This window comes from Mizuhopecten yessoensis, unplaced genomic scaffold, assembly GCF_002113885.1.
Source record: "Mizuhopecten yessoensis strain PY_sf001 unplaced genomic scaffold, ASM211388v2 scaffold8693, whole genome shotgun sequence".
Taxonomy (NCBI): domain Eukaryota; kingdom Metazoa; phylum Mollusca; class Bivalvia; order Pectinida; family Pectinidae; genus Mizuhopecten; species Mizuhopecten yessoensis.
In genome coordinates this window covers 173,478-196,785 of record NW_018407674.1, presented here as the reverse complement: position 1 = coordinate 196,785, position 23,308 = coordinate 173,478, and the positions used below count along the sequence as shown (strand labels likewise).

Here is a 23,308-nt window from a genome sequence, read left to right as displayed (position 1 = left end):
GGTACGTAGTGGTCTGAAAGGCCTACTCAATTGGTACATAGTGGTCTAAAAGGCCTACTCAATCGGTACGTAGTGGTCTAAAAGGCCTACTCAATTGGTACGTAGTGGTCTGAAAGGCCTACTCAATTGGTACGTAGTGGTCTAAAAGGCCTACTCAATTGGTATGTAGTTGTCTAAAAGGCCTACTCAATCAGTACCTAGAGGTCTAAAAGGCCTACTCAATTGGTATGTAGTGGTCTAAAAGGCCTACTCAATCGGTACGTAGTTGTCTAAAAGGCCTACTCAATCGGTACATAGTAGTCTAAAAGGCCTACCAAGGGGATACCATGAATTGGCCCCTGGCTACTCAATTGGTATGTAGTGGTCTAAAAGGCCTACTCAATCGGTACATAGTGGTCTAAAAGGCCTACTCAACTGGTACGTAGAGGTCTAAAAGGCCTTGCTATTGATCTGATGAATGATCACACAAATTTTGAGGAGTCCAGCAGAACTTAAAATTGTACACACTAAGACAGTCCTTGTCACAAGCCTTCCTTTGAAGTTCATCAGACAAGCAGCTCTACCTCTATAACGCTTGTTAAGTTGTTCTGTACAAAGTATACATATAGTTTGTACACGTATTATCAGCTGGTAAAGGAATTCACTGTAGGACAATCACCTCTTCATGTTTTTAATATCAAAATAAGAGGTTAGTGTTCTCACTATCAACAAGATGTCTGTACTGGAGTTCCACAGGGAATAAACGACTTGTCTTCCTCCTACTCTTTTATTGAACATGACACAGGTCCTGGTGGATGTCAGGGAAAACAACTCCAGTAATATGAGCAAATGCAGACAAGCAAGACTCATGAGCAGAAATTGTAGAATTTGGTGTAATATCACCTGCCTCATCCACACTTAGTGTTTAATCTTCTTCAGGATATTACTCTGCTCAATCGCAGCCTTTCTCTTCCGCTGTGAACAAATGCATTTAAGAAATCAATTAACAGCAGTTACCAGTAGTTTTCAAATTGAGATTGGATAATACGGACAATAACTTTACCAGTGTATCTGGATTATATTTTAAAAAGTAACACTTGATGGGGACCTCTGAAAAAACGTTCTAGAGAAGACATTGAAAATGTTTCAAACAATCAGATGCTAAGGCGACCATTTTTATTTTTCAATTGCCAGAAAAAGTATCAATACTTGTTGGGGACCTCATTAAGAACATTTGCCAAATAATTCAACCATTATTGCAAATAGGTTGTAGTTATCTCAGCAAATCAGTGGCTAGGACAACCATTTTGGATTTCCAGATAAAATGTACATTTGCACCAAGCTTGGAGTCAATCAGTGCACCCGTTTCTGAGTAGAAGGTTGAAAATGTCTTGGCAATTCAGAGGCCAGGGTGGCCATCTTGAATTTCAAAAATGGCAAATAAGTAAGAAAACTTGGTTGGGACATTATAAGGGACATTTGAACCAAGTTTGAAGTCAATCAGTTTACTGGTTCCTAAGAAGAGCTATTAAGGGCCTAATACAAAACCTTACAACATTTTGTTGGGCTCAACTGAAGTTAGATTTACACGATTCTGATAACATATGTTGACTAGGTTGCTAATCAGATGAAATAAATATATTGTAGTTACGTCAATAACACCTACATTTGGTGTTCCTGGTGTTCCAACAACATCAATGGCCTCAGCCAACTTTTTCTGTCTGGAGGGCGAGTCGGGTGTGAGGAGAACAGGGTTAAAAAAAGTTGAAGATATTTCCAGATTGGCTGTACTTGTGTCCGGCTTGATCAGGTCTGGTTCTACAGTCTAAAAATCAGGTTACTTACAGAATCAATCTTTCTCAGTATTAAGTATAGCAATATCACCTTATTACAATTTTTGTTTGCACAACTACATCATGTCTGATCCTATGGTAATTGGTTATAAAACGTCTAATTTTGACTAAATGTCCTTTTATTACTGCTATTTTAACAAGAATGCATTTCCTGTAAGTGACAGCCTATATACTCAGATTTAGACAGTGCTTTTGTTTACAAAACAAAGAAAAAAAAATCATGGTCGAATACAAACATGTTTATTATTAAATAATGTAATAAAATAAAGGAGGTTTACCTTGCCTGGTGCTAGAGTTTCAAATCTGTGCCGCAAAGATTCCACCTCATAATCACAGGTAGCTAGGGCCAACTTGAGCTCATACAATAGAACAATATCCTGTCGCAGTTCATTGAAATGTGTCACAATGTCTTCAGTCGGCATAGGGTTGTACTCTGAATGGTAGTAAAAATAGGGACAGGAAATTAAATCTCCAGGTAAGACGAACCAAAGTTTGATAAAAAAACACATTTTAGTAACTGTTTATATATCCAAAGATAAACAATACAGGAATAGACTTAAATATATATAAAAAAAAGAGACCCATGAGGCCTGTATTATATTTTAATTTATCTAAAATAGAAAAGTCGTAAATGTTTCTAATAACTTGATATCATGTCTACATTCTTATCAAGCCAAACAATTACAATATCAACAGTGCACCATTTTTGGTTGTGTGGAACTTAAGATTTCTCGGCCAATCAGAGGCCAGGCTCAACATCTTACACATTGAAATACTTGAAATATTACTTAGACTTAGCCAGGCTATAAAAGGATGACATGTTTTGACAAAATCAGTTTGAGAAAATTCTAGAGAAGTCAAAATCGTCTCGGTCTTTTAGAAACCAAGTTAAGGAGACTATCTTTGTTAAAGAAGCAGCCTGAAAAATACGTACACTTGGTCATTATATTGCCATGTACCTCTGTCCTCAGGGGTATGGGAGGGGGACACTCTTCAAGAATACACAATGAGTTCCCTTAATTCAGAGATGCTTTATTCCACATCAGGCTAAAATCTCTTCACTAATTCTTTAGGAATAGTCTTTGACACTTTTATCTCCATACCTTTCAGGTCACGCCCATTTATCCTTTGGAAGGCGTACCCTTCATTTATACAATCTGAACATGTAGCTAAAGCCGTGTAGATGAGGGACTAACAACATGCGATATCATTAAGCAGATGGAACAACACTAGATTCCTCCATGCATCCAATCCCCCGCCCAAAATTTATTTTGAGGTTAAGAAATAAATGAAAAGCATGTCCCTTAACATTATAGCTTGTAGCATGTGTTATGTTAAGATAAGGATGCATTACATGGATATTAGGACACAAATCAATACGAGAGGCCCAGAGGGCCTGTATCGCTCACCTGAATATTTAAGCAGTCATTGCAAAATATTCTCATTAAATATTATACTGTACTATAAATATTTCACTTGCAAACTTTGTCTGCTCCATCTCCATTGAACTACCAGCCAAATATTATTATTTGATTCTATGCTGTTTGGTTCTTCCCCTGTGACCTTGTAAGTAAGTCAAGGTAACTGTTCTTCTCAAACTTTGAAGAAAATAGGTCTTTACATTTCCTGTTGGGTACTTACCTATTCCTAATTCCTCTAAAACTTGCTCAATAGCCTTTGTCTTCTTCTGACCTATTGAGGCAGGCAGTTTCATCTGGAAATATAGAGTGTATATTATGCTCATCAGTTATTACTTAATCAATGTAAATCAGTGCCTCAAATATCATATCTTTTAAATATACAGACATTCTGTAACTATGATTACATTATGTTTCCTTTTAGAGGACTGACATGTGTACAGTACCTGATTTAAGTCCTTTTGAACACTGTCTGGGATACACTGTTATGTATATATATTTATAGCAGACTACACTGTTATGTATATATATTTATAGCTGACTACAATGTTATGTATATATATATATAGCTGACTACACTGTTATGTATATATATTTATAGCTGACTACACTGTTATGTATATATATCTATAGCTGACTACACTGTTATGTATATATATTTATAGCTGACTACTGTTATGTATATATATCTATAGCTGACTACACTGTTATGTATATATATTTATAGCTGACTACACTGTTATGTATATATATTTATAGCTGACTACACTGTTATGTATATATATTTATAGCTGACTACACTGTTATGTATATATATTTATAGCTGACTACACTGTTATGTATATATATTTATAGCTGACTACACTGTTATGTATATATATTTATAGCTGACTACACTGTTATGTATATATATTTATAGCTGACTACACTGTTATGTATATATATTTATAGCTGACTACACTGTTATGTATATATATTTATAGCTGACTACACTGTTATGTATATATATTTATAGCTGACTACACTGTTATGTATATATATTTATAGCTGACTACACTGTTATGTATATATATTTATAGCTGACTACACTGTTATGTATATATATTTATAGCTGACTACACTGTTATGTATATATATTTATAGCTGACTACACTGTTATGTATATATATTTATAGCTGACTACACTGTTATGTATATATATTTATAGCTGACTACACTGTTATGTATATATATTTATAGCTGACTACACTGTTATGTATATATATTTATAGCTGACTACACTGTTATGTATATATATTTATAGCTGACTACACTGTTATGTATATATATTTATAGCTGACTACACTGTTATGTATATATATTTATAGCTGACTACACTGTTATGTATATATATTTATAGCTGACTACACTGTTATGTATATATATTTATAGCTGACTACACTGTTATGTATATATATTTATAGCTGACTACACTGTTATGTATATATATTTATAGCTGACTACACTGTTATGTATATATATTTATAGCTGACTACACTGTTATGTATATATATTTATAGCTGACTACACTGTTATGTATATATATTTATAGCTGACTACACTGTTATGTATATATATTTATAGCTGACTACACTGTTATGTATATATATTTATAGCTGACTACACTGTTATGTATATATATTTATAGCTGACTACACTGTTATGTATATATATTTATAGCTGACTACACTGTTATGTATATATATTTATAGCTGACTACACTGTTATGTATATATATTTATAGCTGACTACACTGTTATGTATATATATTTATAGCTGACTACACTGTTATGTATATATATTTATAGCTGACTACACTGTTATGTATATATATTTATAGCTGACTACACTGTTATGTATATATATTTATAGCTGACTACACTGTTATGTATATATATTTATAGCTGACTACACTGTTATGTATATATATTTATAGCTGACTACACTGTTATGTATATATATTTATAGCTGACTACACTGTTATGTATATATATTTATAGCTGACTACACTGTTATGTATATATATTTATAGCTGACTACACTGTTATGTATATATATTTATAGCTGACTACACTGTTATGTATATATATTTATAGCTGACTACACTGTTATGTATATATATTTATAGCTGACTACACTGTTATGTATATATATTTATAGCTGACTACACTGTTATGTATATATATTTATAGCTGACTACACTGTTATGTATATATATTTATAGCTGACTACACTGTTATGTATATATATTTATAGCTGACTACACTGTTATGTATATATATTTATAGCTGACTACACTGTTATGTATATATATTTATAGCTGACTACACTGTTATGTATATATATTTATAGCTGACTACACTGTTATGTATATATATTTATAGCTGACTACACTGTTATGTATATATATTTATAGCTGACTACACTGTTATGTATATATATTTATAGCTGACTACACTGTTATGTATATATATTTATAGCTGACTACACTGTTATGTATATATATTTATAGCTGACTACACTGTTATGTATATATATTTATAGCTGACTACACTGTTATGTATATATATTTATAGCTGACTACACTGTTATGTATATATATTTATAGCTGACTACACTGTTATGTATATATATTTATAGCTGACTACACTGTTATGTATATATATTTATAGCTGACTACACTGTTATGTATATATATTTATAGCTGACTACACTGTTATGTATATATATTTATAGCTGACTACACTGTTATGTATATATATTTATAGCTGACTACACTGTTATGTATATATATTTATAGCTGACTACACTGTTATGTATATATATTTATAGCTGACTACACTGTTATGTATATATATTTATAGCTGACTACACTGTTATGTATATATATTTATAGCTGACTACACTGTTATGTATATATATTTATAGCTGACTACACTGTTATGTATATATATTTATAGCTGACTACACTGTTATGTATATATATTTATAGCTGACTACACTGTTATGTATATATATTTATAGCTGACTACACTGTTATGTATATATATTTATAGCTGACTACACTGTTATGTATATATATTTATAGCTGACTACACTGTTATGTATATATATTTATAGCTGACTACACTGTTATGTATATATATTTATAGCTGACTACACTGTTATGTATATATATTTATAGCTGACTACACTGTTATGTATATATATTTATAGCTGACTACACTGTTATGTATATATATTTATAGCTGACTACACTGTTATGTATATATATTTATAGCTGACTACACTGTTATGTATATATATTTATAGCTGACTACACTGTTATGTATATATATTTATAGCTGACTACACTGTTATGTATATATATTTATAGCTGACTACACTGTTATGTATATATATTTATAGCTGACTACACTGTTATGTATATATATTTATAGCTGACTACACTGTTATGTATATATATTTATAGCTGACTACACTGTTATGTATATATATTTATAGCTGACTACACTGTTATGTATATATATTTATAGCTGACTACACTGTTATGTATATATATTTATAGCTGACTACACTGTTATGTATATATATTTATAGCTGACTACACTGTTATGTATATATATTTATAGCTGACTACACTGTTATGTATATATATTTATAGCTGACTACACTGTTATGTATATATATTTATAGCTGACTACACTGTTATGTATATATATTTATAGCTGACTACACTGTTATGTATATATATTTATAGCTGACTACACTGTTATGTATATATATTTATAGCTGACTACACTGTTATGTATATATATTTATAGCTGACTACACTGTTATGTATATATATTTATAGCTGACTACACTGTTATGTATATATATTTATAGCTGACTACACTGTTATGTATATATATTTATAGCTGACTACACTGTTATGTATATATATTTATAGCTGACTACACTGTTATGTATATATATTTATAGCTGACTACACTGTTATGTATATATATTTATAGCTGACTACACTGTTATGTATATATATTTATAGCTGACTACACTGTTATGTATATATATTTATAGCTGACTACACTGTTATGTATATATATTTATAGCTGACTACACTGTTATGTATATATATTTATAGCTGACTACACTGTTATGTATATATATTTATAGCTGACTACACTGTTATGTATATATATTTATAGCTGACTACACTGTTATGTATATATATTTATAGCTGACTACACTGTTATGTATATATATTTATAGCTGACTACACTGTTATGTATATATATTTATAGCTGACTACACTGTTATGTATATATATTTATAGCTGACTACACTGTTATGTATATATATTTATAGCTGACTACACTGTTATGTATATATATTTATAGCTGACTACACTGTTATGTATATATATTTATAGCTGACTACACTGTTATGTATATATATTTATAGCTGACTACACTGTTATGTATATATATTTATAGCTGACTACACTGTTATGTATATATATTTATAGCTGACTACACTGTTATGTATATATATTTATAGCTGACTACACTGTTATGTATATATATTTATAGCTGACTACACTGTTATGTATATATATTTATAGCTGACTACACTGTTATGTATATATATTTATAGCTGACTACACTGTTATGTATATATATTTATAGCTGACTACACTGTTATGTATATATATTTATAGCTGACTACACTGTTATGTATATATATTTATAGCTGACTACACTGTTATGTATATATATTTATAGCTGACTACACTGTTATGTATATATATTTATAGCTGACTACACTGTTATGTATATATATTTATAGCTGACTACACTGTTATGTATATATATTTATAGCTGACTACACTGTTATGTATATATATTTATAGCTGACTACACTGTTATGTATATATATTTATAGCTGACTACACTGTTATGTATATATATTTATAGCTGACTACACTGTTATGTATATATATTTATAGCTGACTACACTGTTATGTATATATATTTATAGCTGACTACACTGTTATGTATATATATTTATAGCTGACTACACTGTTATGTATATATATTTATAGCTGACTACACTGTTATGTATATATATTTATAGCTGACTACACTGTTATGTATATATATTTATAGCTGACTACACTGTTATGTATATATATTTATAGCTGACTACACTGTTATGTATATATATTTATAGCTGACTACACTGTTATGTATATATATTTATAGCTGACTACACTGTTATGTATATATATTTATAGCTGACTACACTGTTATGTATATATATTTATAGCTGACTACACTGTTATGTATATATATTTATAGCTGACTACACTGTTATGTATATATATTTATAGCTGACTACACTGTTATGTATATATATTTATAGCTGACTACACTGTTATGTATATATATTTATAGCTGACTACACTGTTATGTATATATATTTATAGCTGACTACACTGTTATGTATATATATTTATAGCTGACTACACTGTTATGTATATATATTTATAGCTGACTACACTGTTATGTATATATATTTATAGCTGACTACACTGTTATGTATATATATTTATAGCTGACTACACTGTTATGTATATATATTTATAGCTGACTACACTGTTATGTATATATATTTATAGCTGACTACACTGTTATGTATATATATTTATAGCTGACTACACTGTTATGTATATATATTTATAGCTGACTACACTGTTATGTATATATATTTATAGCTGACTACACTGTTATGTATATATATTTATAGCTGACTACACTGTTATGTATATATATTTATAGCTGACTACACTGTTATGTATATATATTTATAGCTGACTACACTGTTATGTATATATATTTATAGCTGACTACACTGTTATGTATATATATTTATAGCTGACTACACTGTTATGTATATATATTTATAGCTGACTACACTGTTATGTATATATATTTATAGCTGACTACACTGTTATGTATATATATTTATAGCTGACTACACTGTTATGTATATATATTTATAGCTGACTACACTGTTATGTATATATATTTATAGCTGACTACACTGTTATGTATATATATTTATAGCTGACTACACTGTTATGTATATATATTTATAGCTGACTACACTGTTATGTATATATATTTATAGCTGACTACACTGTTATGTATATATATTTATAGCTGACTACACTGTTATGTATATATATTTATAGCTGACTACACTGTTATGTATATATATTTATAGCTGACTACACTGTTATGTATATATATTTATAGCTGACTACACTGTTATGTATATATATTTATAGCTGACTACACTGTTATGTATATATATTTATAGCTGACTACACTGTTATGTATATATATTTATAGCTGACTACACTGTTATGTATATATATTTATAGCTGACTACACTGTTATGTATATATATTTATAGCTGACTACACTGTTATGTATATATATTTATAGCTGACTACACTGTTATGTATATATATTTATAGCTGACTACACTGTTATGTATATATATTTATAGCTGACTACACTGTTATGTATATATATTTATAGCTGACTACACTGTTATGTATATATATTTATAGCTGACTACACTGTTATGTATATATATTTATAGCTGACTACACTGTTATGTATATATATTTATAGCTGACTACACTGTTATGTATATATATTTATAGCTGACTACACTGTTATGTATATATATTTATAGCTGACTACACTGTTATGTATATATATTTATAGCTGACTACACTGTTATGTATATATATTTATAGCTGACTACACTGTTATGTATATATATTTATAGCTGACTACACTGTTATGTATATATATTTATAGCTGACTACACTGTTATGTATATATATTTATAGCTGACTACACTGTTATGTATATATATTTATAGCTGACTACACTGTTATGTATATATATTTATAGCTGACTACACTGTTATGTATATATATTTATAGCTGACTACACTGTTATGTATATATATTTATAGCTGACTACACTGTTATGTATATATATTTATAGCTGACTACACTGTTATGTATATATATTTATAGCTGACTACACTGTTATGTATATATATTTATAGCTGACTACACTGTTATGTATATATATTTATAGCTGACTACACTGTTATGTATATATATTTATAGCTGACTACACTGTTATGTATATATATTTATAGCTGACTACACTGTTATGTATATATATTTATAGCTGACTACACTGTTATGTATATATATTTATAGCTGACTACACTGTTATGTATATATATTTATAGCTGACTACACTGTTATGTATATATATTTATAGCTGACTACACTGTTATGTATATATATTTATAGCTGACTACACTGTTATGTATATATATTTATAGCTGACTACACTGTTATGTATATATATTTATAGCTGACTACACTGTTATGTATATATATTTATAGCTGACTACACTGTTATGTATATATATTTATAGCAGAATACACTGTTATGTATATATATTTATAGCAGAATACACTGTTATGTATATATATTTATAGCTGACTACTGTTATGTATATATATATATAGCTGACTACACTTTTATGTATATATATTTATAGCTGACTACACTGTTATGTATATATATTTATAGCATACTACACTGTTATGTATACATATTTAGGGCTATCTAAGTCACAAGACATATACGTCATTACAACATGTGTGGTTTACTGTTTTAACAAAACAATATCTGTCAAGAAGATACACTCATAAAATATTTATACTCACTCTCTGACTTCTAAGTGACACGCCTGATGCCTTGAAATCGGCAAACTTGATACCAGATGGTTCCACAGTTGGCTAAATAAAGAGGTTGAAAATAAGATCTACATAACCATAAAATACACCACAGATGAAAATGCTTACTTTGTATTTAAACCTGAACCATAGCAGTCTCACAAAATTACATTTAAGTGATACTCATGTTTCAAAAATTCATATTAGATGTCAGTATGATATATTTTCAAAAGTACATGATATTGCTTCAAATCAAAAGCAATTATTAACGTCAAAAAGCTTATTTAAATTAGAAACATACAGGTATTTCACAATCAGTTCTTCATGAATTTATAAAACAACAACTTTGAACATTTTGTTGTATATTTGGCAGATGAATAACTCAACAAGAAAACAGTGGTGGTTGTTTGTGTTTGGCTTTTCATGCAAGCACGACGCCTATAGATTAATCAATCTTGTATCTTCTTATAAAATTGGAGAAAGATCCCTCCTCTACTTTCTGAGAAATAGCACTAACAATCTTTTACTCTTAAAATTCAAGATGGTTGCCTGTCAGCCATCTTAGTTGTCCCCTCAGTTTGGTATGTATTAATAGGGACCATTGGGAACCTTCATGTGAAATTGGAGAAAGATCATTATCTGTGCAATAGCACTTACAAACTTTAACTCTCAAAACTCAAGACGGCTGCCTTTCGGCCATCTCAGGTTTTTTTTAATTAGTCCCAAAATTTGATATGCATAACTAGAGACAATGGTACCACCTTTAATCCATAAGAAATTTGAGAAAGATCCCTCTAGTAATTTCTGAGAAAGAGCACCAACAAGAATTGTTTAAGGATGTATGAATGGACAGACAGACGGACCATAGATCATTGACGAAGGGTGATTTGATGATTGGTGGCTAAAAAGTTGACGCTGGATGCTGGACAACAGATATATGATGGATCCCATGCCATGGTATAAGCTCATTAGGCAGCTTGAATTGGCCAGGCTAGCTAAAAATGCAATAAGAAATAAAAAAAAATAATTCACCAGTCCCTCTTTGAGTTTCTGTTGCTGGTGGACTTTTTTCTTGTTATGTTTTTTCTCTGCCCTTCGACTGTCAATGTTGCTGTCTGCAGCTGTGATCAACTTCTGTAAGTCTTGTGTTTTCTTCTCTCTCTCCTTCTTTCTCAGTTCTATCTTCTTCAGCTCGGCAATCAAATGCTCCTCTTCTTCAACCTGTCAATTACAAACCGTTTGTTTTCCTTAATATATAAAGGATTATTTAAAATTTCCCATTGAAACTTGAATAGCATAGTCTGGGAAAAAAACTGTCAAATACTTTTCACAAGTGCAAAGCTCGAGTACAAAAATGTTGATATATATAGTAGTAAGTACGAAAATCATTTAAATTTTCTACATATTACATTTTTTGAATTTTAGAGACAAAATTAGGGAAATGCACAAAATTGTGGAAAATAGTATTTGATGCCAAATTCTGATGACATAGTGTTTGACAATGCAGTGTGCCTTTTGAATGGGCTACATATCACAATTTTGTTGTTTTCAGGTATTTTCTGGTAAGTTTTGGTCACAGGATGATATCAATCATGAAGTTACATACTCATAGTGTACCAACAAGATAACGTGTACAAAACAACCACTTATTCTACCATCACTTTCCTTGTATCTAAAGCTGAAAAGCAGCNGACATTATAATCTGTGTACCTCTGTGAGATTGTTATAGGTACATTTTGACATTATAATCTGTGTACCTCTGTGAGATTGTTATAGGTACATTTTGACATTATAATCTGTGTACCTCTGTGAGATTGTTATAGGTACATTTTGACATTATAATCTGTGTACCTCTGTGAGATTGTTATAGGTACATTTTGACATTATAATCTGTGTACCTCTGTGAGATTGTTATAGGTACATTTTGACATTATAATCTGTGTACCTCTGTGAGATTGTTATAGGTACATTTTGACATTATAATCTGTGTACCTCTGTGAGATTGTTATAGGTACATTTTGACATTATAATCTGTGTACCTCTGTGAGATTGTTATAGGTACATTTTGACATTATAATCTGTGTACCTCTGTGAGATTGTTATAGGTACATTTTGACATTATAATCTGTGTACCTCTGTGAGATTGTTATAGGTACATTTTGACATTATAATCTGTGTACCTCTGTGAGATTGTTATAGGTACATTTTGACATTATAATCTGTGTACCTCTGTGAGATTGTTATAGGTACATTTTGACATTATAATCTGTGTACCTCTGTGAGATTGTTATAGGTACATTTTGACATTATAATCTGTGTACCTCTGTGAGATTGTTATAGGTACATTTTGACATTATAATCTGTGTACCTCTGTGAGATTGTTATAGGTACATTTTGACATTATAATCTGTGTACCTCTGTGAGATTGTTATAGGTACATTTTGACATTATAATCTGTGTACCTCTGTGAGATTGTTATAGGTACATTTTGACATTATAATCTGTGTACCTCTGTGAGATTGTTATAGGTACATTTTGACATTATAATCTGTGTACCTCTGTGAGATTGTTATAGGTACATTTTGACATTATAATCTGTGTACCTCTGTGAGATTGTTATAGGTACATTTTGACATTATAATCTGTGTACCTCTGTGAGATTGTTATAGGTACATTTTGACATTATAATCTGTGTACCTCTGTGAGATTGTTATAGGTACATTTTGACATTATAATCTGTGTACCTCTGTGAGATTGTTATAGGTACATTTTGACATTATAATCTGTGTACCTCTGTGAGATTGTTATAGGTACATTTTGACATTATAATCTGTGTACCTCTGTGAGATTGTTATAGGTACATTTTGACATTATAATCTGTGTACCTCTGTGAGATTGTTATAGGTACATTTTGACATTATAATCTGTGTACCTCTGTGAGATTGTTATAGGTACATTTTGACATTATAATCTGTGTACCTCTGTGAGATTGTTATAGGTACATTTTGACATTATAATCTGTGTACCTCTGTGAGATTGTTATAGGTACATTTTGACATTATAATCTGTGTACCTCTGTGAGATTGTTATAGGTACATTTTGACATTATAATCTGTGTACCTCTGTGAGATTGTTATAGGTACATTTTGACATTATAATCTGTGTACCTCTGTGAGATTGTTATAGGTACATTTTGACATTATAATCTGTGTACCTCTGTGAGATTGTTATAGGTACATTTTGACATTATAATCTGTGTACCTCTGTGAGATTGTTATAGGTACATTTTGACATTATAATCTGTGTACCTCTGTGAGATTGTTATAGGTACATTTTGACATTATAATCTGTGTACCTCTGTGAGATTGTTATAGGTACATTTTGACATTATAATCTGTGTACCTCTGTGAGATTGTTATAGGTACATTTTGACATTATAATCTGTGTACCTCTGTGAGATTGTTATAGGTACATTTTGACATTATAATCTGTGTACCTCTGTGAGATTGTTATAGGTACATTTTGACATTATAATCTGTGTACCTCTGTGAGATTGTTATAGGTACATTTTGACATTATAATCTGTGTACCTCTGTGAGATTGTTATAGGTACATTTTGACATTATAATCTGTGTACCTCTGTGAGATTGTTATAGGTACATTTTGACATTATAATCTGTGTACCTCTGTGAGATTGTTATAGGTACATTTTGACATTATAATCTGTGTACCTCTGTGAGATTGTTATAGGTACATTTTGACATTATAATCTGTGTACCTCTGTGAGATTGTTATAGGTACATTTTGACATTATAATCTGTGTACCTCTGTGAGATTGTTATAGGTACATTTTGACATTATAATCTGTGTACCTCTGTGAGATTGTTATAGGTACATTTTGACATTATAATCTGTGTACCTCTGTGAGATTGTTATAGGTACATTTTGACATTATAATCTGTGTACCTCTGTGAGATTGTTATAGGTACATTTTGACATTATAATCTGTGTACCTCTGTGAGATTGTTATAGGTACATTTTGACATTATAATCTGTGTACCTCTGTGAGATTGTTATAGGTACATTTTGACATTATAATCTGTGTACCTCTGTGAGATTGTTATAGGTACATTTTGACATTATAATCTGTGTACCTCTGAAATTGGTATATGTACATTTGACATTGTAACCTCTGTGTATATTTTGTGAGATTGTTTTGTGTGTACCTATGTGAGATAATATATACCTATGTGAGATAGTTATGTGTACATGTGTGAGATAATATATACATTGGTGAGATTGTTATGTGTGTACCTGTGTGAGATAATATATACCTTGGTGAGATTGTTTTGTGTGTACATGTGTGTGATATAATGTACTTTGTGAAATTGTTTTGTGTGTACATGTGTGTGATATCATGTACTTTGTGAGATTGTTTTGTGTGTACATGTGAGTGATATTATGTACTTTGTGAGATTGTTTTGTGTGTACATGTGTGTGATATTATGTACTTTGTGTGATTGTTTTGTGTGTACATTTGTGTGATATCTTGTACTTTGTGAGATTGTTTTGTGTGTACATGTGTGTGACATCTTGTACTTTGTGAGATTGTTTTGTGTGTACATGTGTGTGATATCATGTACTTTGTGAGATTGTTTTGTGTGTACATGTGTGTGATATTATGTACTTTGTGAGATTGTTTTGTGTGTACATGTGTGTGATATTATGTACTTTGTGAGATTGTTTTGTGTGTACATGTGTGTGATATTATGTACTTTGTGAGATTGTTTTGTGTGTACATGTGTGTGATATTATGTACTTTGTGAGATTGTTTTGTGTGTACATGTGTGTGATATTATGTACTTTGTGAGATTGTTTTGTGTGTACATGTGTGTGATATTATGTACTTTGTGAGATTGTTTTGGGTGTACATGTGTGTGATATCATGTACTTTGTGAGATTGTTTTGTGTGTACATGTGTGTGATATCATGTACTTTGTGAGATTGTTTTGTGTGTACATGTGTGTGATATTATGTACTTTGAGAGATTGTTTTGTGTGTACATGTGTGAGATAATATATACCTTGGTGAGATTGTTACAGATGCTGTAATATCTTTCCTTCAGGTCCTCTACACTTCTATTAAGGAACTTCTCTCTATCCCATCGGTCATGTATAATCAAAAATCTAAGATCAAATCTTTTACAAAGGTCAAACAGGTGGTCAGTTTCCTGGCGTGTCCAGCTCTCATCATGAAGGTGCTGTTGATACTCCAGATCAGAGTACACAGGAACATCAACAGCCTACAAATTAAAACCACAACTCACTCAAACTTCATAAACACACCTTTTTTGATGGAAATTGTTTTCCCCTCCTTTCAATTATGGTCTCAAAATAATTCATGCTTATTTTTACAGAACTACACTATGACATACCTACTGCCTGGTAGTTTACCACACTTTATAAATATAGCGTAGGTACCGTTACAGTTACATCCAATTATAGACCAGGTGGTCAGTGTGTTCAAAAACCTCTTTATTAACAGACAATAGGATGAATATGATCTGAAATATTATATTAAACTTTAAAACATTTGTTATGGATTGCCCCCCACGTTTTATCTTTACAGATACATACTGGGGTACATACTGGGGTACATACTGAGGTACATACTGGGGTACATACTGAGGTACATACTGGGGTCACTACTGGGGTACATACTGGGGTACTGCAATAAGAAATAAAAAAAAATCATACTGGGGTACATACTGATGTACATACTAGGGTACATACTGTGGTACATACTGGGGTACATACTGAGGTTCATACTGGGGTCACTACTGGGGTACATACTGGGGTACATACTGGGGGTACATACTGAGGTACATACTGAGGTACATACTGGGGTTCATACTGGGGTACATACTGGGGTACATACTAGGGTACATACTGGGGTACATACTGGGGTACATACTGGGGTACAAACTGAGGTACATACTTGGGTACATACTGGGGTACATACTGGGGTACATACTGTGGTACATACTGGGGTACATACTGAGGTTCATACTGGGGTACATACTGAGGTACATACTGGGGTACATACTCGGGTACACATGCTAAAAAAACATGTCAAAAGAAAATGGAAGACTTGTTTACTTTATTGGATATTTCAGCCACATATTTACAAGTGTGTAGCATCAAAACAAACTCATGTTAAGTTTGTGGTAACATCTGTTTCAAATGAATTAAAACTTGCCTTGTTGAATCTGGCAAATGGGTAATCCTTGCCTTCGTCAGCTTCTCGCCTCCAGTGGTAAAATATTGCACCATCCTGGAAAAACGTAAATGAAATCATTTTGTTACTCAACAATTATAACTTTAACAGTTTGACTTAGAACAGACTTTTTCTGTAGTCTATCAAACTAACATCAAATCTATCAATATACTGCATGATCTATTCCCTCTTTCCCCATGTGGGCCTCACATACACCCTTCTGCCGAAAAGGAGGGACACAATCCAATTTTATACAAATTGCATCTTTTTACCCTTGTTAACAGCTTTGAGACGACCTACAAACTAGGTTGTGATAAAGCGGTATATAAGAACCTCAAATTATTATAATTCTTATTATTAGATGTTCTGTTAGATAACTGACCCATGTGACCTTGAATTTGGTTGAAGGTAATTCCTTTGACAGATATGGTAGCCCTTCAACCCGACAATCTACTGGCCAAATATCATCACCCTAGGCCTCTTGGTTGTTCAGAATAAGTAGTTAAAAGTAAAGAGTTGACGCCGGACAGACAACAGATTGCTACACCATAGCATAAGCTCATTTGGCTAAAAATTGGGTGCAAATATTATAGCACAAGTGATGAAATTAATAAGCTGATAATACTTTAAAATTTGTCGAAGTCTGAAAGATTTGCATATATACAAGAGATATGATTTACAGTTTACCTTTCTGGCTGGGTTAGAGAATGGCATCCATTTCCAGGGCCGCACCTTACTGCTCCCGATCTTTGCCTTCATCTGTTTGTAGCCTTGGTTGGTGTCCGTTGGGATGATTGGTGGGGAATCTCTGACAACACAACATATCAAGCCACATCATGAGACAAATCTTATGTCAACCCCTATCACTTTTAAACCAGAACTGTAAGTCAAAGGCTAACTAATACCCCCTGCTCCTATATAATCCAGAACTGTAAGCTAAATGCTTACAAAGGCAAAGCATTGCAAAGCAATCCATAGTCTCCCACCAGCAATGATTTTATTTAACAAAGGGCCATACCTCCATCGAAAAGGGTTGAAATGAAAAAAAATACTAGCCTGATGTACGATAGCAGGGGGTTATTACCATATCTGTAAACTTTCATTGAAATTGTCCAAGTAGTTTATGAGTCAGACAAAAGTTTATTAAACAAGAGGCCCATGGGCCTTAACGGTCACCTGATATATTTATACAGAGAGTTGATTTCGTTTTTAACATGAACAGAAATATTATTCAAAGTGACAAAAAACAATAAAACCACCTTATTCAATATCAAGCATACAGATTTCAGACTAAAAAGGATTTGAAACTAGCACCTCTGATTCTAAACAAGGAAAATGAAGAAATTTTAGCACACTGACTCCCTTGAGCCCCACCCTACAGCCCTTGGGGGTAGGGCTGGCTCAAAATTTTCAAAGTATCAAACTGTCAACTCAAGGTTATAATTCCAATCAAGTTATTAACATGTAATATTCAAAGTATCATTTGCCATTATAAACCATAATAAATTTTGCCCCCCCCCCCCCCTTCCCCAGGGGGTAAACGTGAGACCCTAGGGTCATAAACCTTAAGACCCTTCCATCTATGAAGAGTATTTGATTCTACCATATCTGGGTCTTGAGAAGAAGATTTTTGAAATTTCAGTCAATTCAACCCTTTTTGGCCCCACCCATCAGCCCCTGGGGGTCAGTCAGGGCTCATAGGTGCATACTATCAAACTGCTACCTAATACTGATAATGCTAACCCAAATTGAATTACTTCCAATGGAAATTAAACAAATGTTGGTCCAAAATGTGATTTCCCTATATAAACTATAGTAAAGTTTACCCCCTCCCCAGGGGGAAACGTGAGACCCCAGGGTCAAGAAATTCACAATTTCGGTAAAGCACCTTAAGACCCTTCCATCTATGAAGAGTATTTGATTCTACCATATCTGGGTCTTGAGAAGAAGATTTTTGAAATTTCAGTCAATTCAACCCTTTTTGGCCCCACCCATCAGCCCCTGGGGGTCAGTCAGGGCTCATAGGTGCATACTATCAAACTGCTACCTAATACTGATAATGCTAACCCAAATTGAATTACTTCCAATGGAAATTAAACAAATGTTGGTCCAAAATGTGATTTCCCTATATAAACTATAGTAAAGTTTACCCCCTCCCCAGGGGGAAACGTGAGACCCCAGGGTCAAGAAATTCACAATTTCGGTAAAGCACCTTAAGACCCTTCCATCTATGAAGAGTATTTGATTCTACCATATCTGGGTCTTGAGAAGAAATTTTTTGAAATTTTAGTCAATTCGACCCTTTTTGGCCCCGCCCCTCAGGCCCCTGGGGGCGTACGACTAAACCGGCAACTATTTTTGTTGACCTTTGTCCATGGAAGGTCCCTGCAAAATTTCATTGCAATTGGTTCAGTGGTTTTGGAGAAGAAGATTTTTGAAATTTTAGTCAATTTGACCCCTTTTGGCCCCGCCCCTCAGGCCCCTGGGGGCGTAGGACTAAACCGGCAACTGTGTTTGTTGACCTTTGTCCATGGAAAGTCCCTGCAAAATTTCATTGAAATTGGTTCGGGGGTTTTGGAAAAGAAGTCGAAAATGTAAATTGTTTACGGACGCACGACGGACGATGACGGACAAAAGGCGATCGCAATAGGTCACTTGAGACTTTGTCTCAGGTGACCTAAAAAAGGGGCATAACTCCTTTTAAAAGGGTTGGAAACAATTTATGGCCCCACCCCTTAGCCTAGAGGGCCAGCCTGTCCATTCATACAATTGTTAATCCCCACCATGAAGGGATGCTTCCAATAAAATATAGTTGATATCTATTGCTGAGTTCTAGAGAAGGTCGCTTAAAGCAAAATAGCCAAATTACCCTTTTGGGCCCCTCAGCCTCCTGGGGTGTCAATCCCACCATTAATACAATTTTTAATCCTTTGGCCCCAATGTCCAGTGCATAGTTCTACTAGTACCTTGGACCAGGTGAGCTAATAATTTCTTGATGAGAAGCGACAAAACATACCCAAAAGTGTTATTTCCCCGAGATAAATGAGTTCATTTTAAATTTTACACCCTCCCATAACCCAGGGGTAATGAAATTTAATTAAAGCACCTAAGGACCATTCTGTCTATGAAGAGTATTTGAGAAAGAGTCTGGAGAAGAAGATTTTTTATAAATTGCTTAATTTTCCCTTTTGGGCCCCATCCTGGCCCCTGGGGTTGGGGCAGGAATCCAAATTTTACACTTTGATACTCTCTTTCATCAAGGATGATTCTGACTAAGTTTGAATAATTTTCTGCTGAAAATGGACAAAATATACCAAAAAAGCATTATTTCCCTACCCTTTTCCACCAAGGATTATTCTGACCAAGCATGAAGAAATTCCATCCACTTGTTCTTAAGAAGAAGTCAAAAATTCAAAACAATTTACAGATGTCGAACAACAAAAGGTGATCGGAATAGTACTCTTGAGCTTTATCTCACTGGTGACCTAAAAAGTCAATTGGCTAGTGATGTACTATGGTATTAAAGAGTATTTTGGTTTCATTAAAAAAACATGTATATTGTAAAATATAATACACGTACAACGTTGCATTTAATACTACCTGCTATTTAAATTCATAAAGCACATTGTTAATAGCCTTTAAACATTTGTCAGAGAGAAGAGTTGGATTATGTTTGTGCCACTTACTTGTTATCTGTCCACAGGAGGCCCCACACCTCCCGATGCATTCCCTCTGGACGCTTGAAGGAGACATCCATGGACTTCCTTGTTACCTTTTTCTATGCACAGTGACAAAAAAGAAATATTAACCATCAAAACAGTTTTTGCAGAGAATTTTAGAATTAGAGCCTAAAAACATTTCATGACCCCAACACTTCTCTTCCTTTTCACAAAAAGGAAAAATTAGTTTAGGCTTTGATCTTTATGAAATGTTGTACACTACCGATTAGGATAAGAGTACATTGGTTTTTAATAAAGGTCTTGTTCATGATCTCCTTCTTTAGGTTTTACCAGAGTTCATGAAGGCATCTTTGTGTGTTTTGTTCATGAGGTTATTTTTGTATTTTACCTAACCTTTATAGCTTTAAGTTTATACGAGCATCTATGTACAATGGTTCTACCTACTTTGTACAACGGTTCTACCTAGTCTTGTTCATGAGGACATCTTTGTGTAGGGGTTTACCTGATTCTTGTTCATGAGGACATCTTTGTGTAGGGGTTTAAATGATTCTTGTCCATGAGGGCATCTTTGTGTAGGGGTTTACCTGATTCTTGTTCATGAGGCCATCTTTGGGTAGGGGTTTACCTGATTCTTGTTCATGAGGGCATCTTTGTTTAGGGGTTTACCTGATTCTTGTTCATGAGGACATCTTTGTGTAGGGGTTTACCTGATTCTTGTTCATGAGGGCATCCTTGGTGATAAAGGCTTGCTCTGGAGCATTATCAATATCCAGGATGTCCCGAACGTCACTTCCTGCCATCTTTGCACTGTAATCCCAGACCTTAATTTGTGATAAATAAATATGCATCAAATTAAAATAAACTCCTTTAAAATCAATAACAATCATTTGGACAACCTTTCATTTTGCTAAAATATGGATAATTTATTCAATATAGTCAAAAAATCCTTTAAAGCAATCCTATTTTGCCAAATTTGAACTTTCACACTTTTCGCCTTTTGTAATGAGGGTTATAATGTTTCATTATAGTGAACCTGATATAGTAAACAACATAATAAACGTGGCAATCTAATGTGAACAGTGAAATCAAAACTTAAACAGACTAAGAGTAGGGCAAAAGTTGGACGTGTACCGGATAAAAAAATCCAGGTATACTGCAGTAAAATTGTATTACATTATTGTACCAACAAAATGAACACTACAAGAGCATTAAAACATTGATAAATCAGGTGGGGAGGCAAAATAATATTTTGATAAGTTTTTTCTGTGGTGGAAGAAGTGTCTATTTGGCAGGAGAATACTGTGCACACATCTTCTGCATCATAATAGAGATATTCACTATTCAGGTCTGTACACATCATCATCAGTTTTTGCAAGTTTATGTAGGCTAGATGACCTAATTACTTTAACTTATCATCCTTCATTTTTGCTCAAAAGGCAATTCACATATAATAAAGCACAGTTATACTACTGACAACATAATAGTTAATGAAAAATACAAACATAATAGTTTTGTGAAAAGGACAAACCATTATCACTAACTTTGTTCTGATCTATTGACTTCAGTGACCACTGTAGGCAATGGCCGTGAATGGGACCATCCAGTGCAAATGTGACAGATAACTTTTTGCATATTGATACTTTTTATGCGTGCTATATTTAGCTACTCTACAACACACTATAAGCAATGGAGGCGATACACTGTCATATTCACAAATATTTAGACAACTGAACTTACATATATTTGTCCACAATTTTATCTCATTGTACTTTTTATTTGATTATGTTGAAAGAATGACGCCCTTTTTTGGTCATAATGTGTAAAAAAAAAAATGTGTGTCTTTATTTTACTTTATTCCACATTTCAGTAATAAAATTGTTACTCAAAAGGGTAACTCACTAACTGTTACCCAAATGCAGGATGACCAACATGCGCCGTTGTGCCCAACCTGTTTCAAAATAGACAAACCGGATACGCGAAAGGGGCTCTGATCACACAAAGGCAGGTGGTAGTCATCAGTATTATGTGAATAGCTGTTATTACAAACCCGACTGAATAGAAGGAGGTTACACAGCAACTTTTCACAGCTTCTTGAACATTTCGATATGTTTTGTTATTATTCCTCCTCTTGTTTTTACACTCTAATAGTATGTTCTGTTCAAGCGTTGATATGACTCAGATAAAACGAGCACCGGCAAGAAATCGGGGTGATGAAAACGTTTG

General features: G+C 32.6%; 2 protein-coding genes across 2 annotated transcripts in view; one reads left to right on the top strand and one right to left on the bottom strand.

Annotated features, from left to right (window-relative positions):
- The window catches only part of LOC110456346 (probable methylcrotonoyl-CoA carboxylase beta chain, mitochondrial), a 45,641-nt gene that overhangs the window by 13,589 nt on the left and 8,744 nt on the right, over positions 1-23,308 (top strand). The window lies entirely within an intron of this gene.
- LOC110456347 (DNA methyltransferase 1-associated protein 1-like) lies at positions 354-23,265 on the bottom strand. Its single transcript, XM_021507028.1, is given in 12 exon segments — positions 354-954; positions 1,646-1,804; positions 2,111-2,265; positions 3,474-3,546; positions 11,121-11,192; positions 12,162-12,376; positions 16,125-16,431; positions 17,388-17,462; positions 18,093-18,213; positions 21,092-21,183; positions 21,793-21,906; positions 23,133-23,265. Coding segments are annotated over 11 exon segments (1,419 nt in total). The 5' UTR covers positions 21,886-21,906; positions 23,133-23,265; the 3' UTR covers positions 354-897.